The following is a 4,717-nucleotide window of genomic DNA, read 5'->3' as shown; positions in this document are numbered from 1 at the left end:
AGGGAAGAGATATGCAAAAGTCTTACAGTAGAGATAAACAGAATACAGTCTAAGGACTAAAAGAAAACTAGTGTGGCCAGAGTTCAGAAGGTAAGTGAGATCACAGTGTTGGACGAGGCTAATAGAGTAAATAGGGCCAAACGATGGAGGATGTTGTGAGTCATATTAAAGATTTTTGGTTTATATATGAAGAACAATGGAAGCCTCTGTTTAAATGAAGGAATGATAGGATTTGTATATGGAAAAGATCTCCCTGTCTAAACTGTGGAGAGTAGACTGGAAGAGGCCAAAGTGGAAGGGGCATTAATTAGAAACCTAGCGCAGTTTTCTAGGTGTGAAGTAATGACAGCTTACATGAAATAAAAGATGAAAAAGATAGAGAAAAAAGATGATGCCTCTCAAACTTTTCATTTAACCTAGATTTGGGGGAGATCAGAGTTGAGTTTTAGATACTGTTGAATCTAAAGTGCTTTTGGAATATCAAAGTGAGAAAATGAGGTAGTTCTACATAGAAGCACAGAGCTCAGAGGAGAGTTCTGGGTTACAGATAAAAACTCAGAATTCATCTGTGTGTGGGAAGTCATCAAATCCAGGTCCATAATTTAGATGCTATAGGACAAAATTAGAGATTGAGAAGAGTATAAAACCCTGAGAAGTCCCAACATATACGATGGCTGAATAAATGACTATGAGCATTCAGAAATCCAGCATGTTGACTGTAGGGGAGCAGAAAGATAGAGTCTGTGTCCCTGATTACATCACTGAACCACTACACCATCCCTTGGAAACAAATATCAGAGTGTGATCTCATCATTACCACGTCTCCTCTCTTCACTTACGACAGACATTACTAATCAGTAATGGGACTTAACTGTTGTGTGAGAAAAAGAAACTATTTCTCTGAGTTACTGTGAAGTTACTATTTCTCTTGGTACTTCTGAAGCCTATCCCTAACTAAGTAAAAGAACCTGCTTCCCTGAAGTTTCATTAAATATGTTTTACTTTTTTTGCCGGAAAAAAAAAAAAATGACTATGAGCATTCAGGTAAGACTGAAAAGGGGAATCCCAAGGATGGCAGTAAAGCCAGCAGCCGTATCGTAGAAGCTAAGAAAAGAGAGTTGACAACAGTGATTAGTGTGCATGAAAGCCAGGTAAAATGAGAGGAACAACAACAAAATTCATCGTCCTTACCATTAGTAGGTATTTGATGATGGGATAGAAACCAGATTGAAATAAAGGATGAGGAAACACAAAGTATAAATACAGGAAGTTTGTTCAATGCCTTTCATATAAAAAGGAGAGTTCAGGCTTGGATGATGAGTGTGGCTGAGGGAGACTTATTTTTCAACATGGAAAAACTTGAGCATTTTTAAATGTCAATGAGAAGAATGACGGTTTAGAGGAAAAGGTTGAATATACCAAAATATTGATAATATAAAATTCAGAGAGGGCAAATGTGACAAGATCTAAAATATAGATGAAAACAGATAGCTATTTTTAATATCATCAGATGCATAATGAAGAACTCACCTCTATAATATAAGAATAGACATAAGAGAATGGGCAGTTACAGAATAAAAACAATTAGAGATCTTAGAATTGAAAAATATCACAGCTATAAAATCATAGATGACCCAAAAGTGGACTTGATCCAGCTATTAATGAATTAACAGTCTGAATGACTGAGAAAGATACTTCCAGATAACAGTACAAAGAAACAAAGTGGAAAGTATGGGGAAAAAGTTAGGAGCTATGGAGGACAGATATACAGAATTTCTTATTCCACCTATTAGGAGTTCCAAAAAGAAAAAGTAGAAGGGAATCAATATTTGAAGAAATAATGGCTGAGAATTTTCAAGAAGTTATGAAAGACATGAGTCTAGAGATTGTCTACAGATCTATAGTATTTCAAATAGTGTTAAGCAAACACATGCACACTTCACAGTGAAAATTCAAAATATTAAGGGCATTTAAGAAACTCTAAAAATATACCAGAAGGAAATGACAGATTATCAACAAGAGTACCAATTGTAGTCATCTATCATTGAGCTGGATTATGAGGAAGAGAGGGATGTAAATAATGCTTCTATTCTCTCGGTCTTTGCCAGATACTAAAAGTTACTGACAGTTTCATAAAAAAAGCAATACATTAATCTGTGATAAATGATGGTCAAAAGATGCAAGCCAAGGATATGAAAGTATAATTTTATACAGTGCTCTAAATTTTAGAAAGTTGATTTTTTTCATGCATTCACAAATAGTTACTGAGGGCTTCTCATGTGGGAGGCTCTGCATGTGACCCTCAGGTTAAATGACAAGAAGAATGATGTTTTCTGCCCTCATGGAACTACAATCTAGCATATTTTCATTTTGCAGTACTTGATCTCTGTAAAAACATGGTTAATGACTTTGGCGAATAGAAAATTAAGCAACCTTTCAATGTTTATAACCTAGGTAAAGGAGAACATGGGATATGGCTCAGGTTGGATCACTGCTATCTTTAAATGCTCATACATAGCGGCATAGTCATGTAGGCCAATACATTCTAAACATCCTTGATTCACTTTTCATGTAAAATGCACCCTCTTGGATGCGCTGTGGCATTCTCAGCGGTTGTCCTAGTATTGTGCGTTATTTACACAGGCCTACCTGGGCCTGTGGAAAAAAAAAATTATTTGGTAAATTTTTCTCAACTCAAATTACATGACTGAAAACAGAGATGAGTTGAATAGTTCATTCAAATTGTTTCTTTCAGGGAACTCATGGAGCTGGGGTGGGGTGTTGGGAAGACACAGGCGTTTAGGAAGCCATAGGATGGAGTCGGTTCCTAGACAGAAGGGACCTGAGGAGGGTGAAGCCCCAGGAAGCTGGGTCAGAGCTTCTATGAAGCTGAGCTGTCGAAGGGGCTGGATCTGTTGAGGAATCTGCCATTGGGCAGGTGTGCCCTGGCAGGAGTGACGCCTACTGTGGGGTTGGGGCTCTGAGTTTCCTGCCAGGTGCAGCCAGAGCAGCAAAGATAGGAACGGTGAGGCAGCTGCACAGTACAACCCAGAGCCTCCGCCTCCACGCACCCATTACTCCAACATTGAGGCCAATGAGAGCGAGGAGGTCCGGCAGTTCCGGAGGCTGTTTGCCCAGCTGGCTGGAGATGACATGGAGGTCAGTGCCACAGAACTCATGAACATTCTCAACGAGGTCGTAACCCGACACCCTGATCTGAAAACTGATGGCTTTGGCATTGACACATGTCGCAGCATGGTGGCCGTGATGGATAGTGACACCACTGGCAAGCTGGGCTTCCAAGAATTCAAGTACTTGTGGAACAACATCAAAAAGTGGCAGGCCATATACAAACAGTTTGACCTTGACCGTTCAGGTACCATCTGCAGCAGTGAACTCCCAGGGGCCTTTGAGGCAGCAGGGCTCCACCTGAATGAACATCTCTACAACATGATCATCCGACGCTACTCGGATGAAGGAGGGAACATGGATTTTGACAACTTCATCAGCTGCCTGGTCAGGCTGGACGCCATGTTCCGTGCCTTCAAATCTCTTGACAAGGATGGCACTGGACAAATTCAGGTGAACATCCAGGAGTGGCTGCAGCTGACCATGTATTCCTGAATGGGAACCCCAGACCTGCCCCCTCATCACCTCACTATAGGAGTCACCTTGGATTCTTCCGTCTCTCCCAGGGTTGAGCCAGGCTGCAGTCTCGTCTTCATGGGCCCTACTGACCTTGGTTCCCCCAACCCTTGGCACTCAGCTTCTTAGTCAACAGCCAGGGCCCAACATGCCTCGACATGCCATGCCCTGAGTTACCTGTGGCTCTGAGAAACTCCAACACACCCTGTCCCGAGGGTCACCCCACCCCCGGTACACCCATCCCCCACTCACTCCACAACCTGCCTCATGCACCTGTGCCAAACCCAACAGTTACGTGGTTTCCACACCCCAAGGGCCCGTCTCTTGGTTCCCGGAGGGTCACTCCAGTCCCTACACACTCTGGCACACCTGTTCACACTTACCACCCTGGCAGCCAAACTCTAGGCCCTAACAGGCCCAGGTGCCCCTGTGCCTTTGTCTGCCTCTGCTCTCAGCCTGCCAGGCCCAGGAGGAAATAAAAGCACCCCGGTTGCTGCTCGGAAAAAAAAAAAAAAAATTGTTTCTTTCAAATAATCCTGACATTCTAAAATTTACCTTGTAGACAATAAAAAGCAGCTATCCCCTTATATTTGCATTGATCTTTAATACAAAAATCAAGTACTCTTTATTGAGCATATAAAGAATCTTACCTGCACGTTTGCTTTGGGTGTTATGCATCGTATTGCACATCATATACAATAATATGTGATTTAATCATCACTGCTTACTTTTGATATAACTAGAATCCAATCCAATTTGGCCATTAAGGCTCCTGCTTTTTTATACATTGCGCTGCATTCCCAACTTTGCACCTTTCCAAGTGCTTTTATATTATTTCTTATAATATGCATGAAAATATTGTTAATTTCATCTTACCAAGAAACAAACTAATAATAAATTTGGTTTTATTAACTAACATTTAATATCAAGTGTTTGCTGTTTTGATTTTCTTTGTGTTTGTTCTGTGATATTTTTCAGGGCCATTTATTTTAGTTCTTATCCTCACTCTAAGTAGTGTGGATACAAAATTAGATAATGTTCTCATTCATAACTATTTAAATAAATATTGGAT

At 40.8% G+C, this 4,717-nt stretch overlaps 1 protein-coding gene across 1 annotated transcript; it reads left to right on the top strand.

Annotated features, from left to right (window-relative positions):
• Positions 1–3,065: 3,065 nt before the first annotated feature.
• Positions 3,066–4,139, top strand: LOC114218603 (calpain small subunit 1). Its single transcript, XM_088017850.1, has one exon. The coding sequence runs from the start codon at positions 3,154–3,156 to the stop codon at positions 3,622–3,624; it is 471 nt and encodes a 156-aa protein (XP_087873976.1). The 5' UTR covers positions 3,066–3,153; the 3' UTR covers positions 3,625–4,139.
• Positions 4,140–4,717: the final 578 nt, after the last annotated feature.

This window comes from Eumetopias jubatus, unplaced genomic scaffold (assembly GCF_037043125.1).
Source record: "Eumetopias jubatus isolate StellerSeaLion01/CBP00866 unplaced genomic scaffold, mEumJub1_p1.0 scaffold_13, whole genome shotgun sequence".
In the NCBI taxonomy this organism is placed as follows: domain Eukaryota; kingdom Metazoa; phylum Chordata; class Mammalia; order Carnivora; family Otariidae; genus Eumetopias; species Eumetopias jubatus.
The sequence above is the reverse complement of the archived record's forward strand: the minus strand, read 5'-3'. Positions and strand labels throughout refer to the sequence as shown.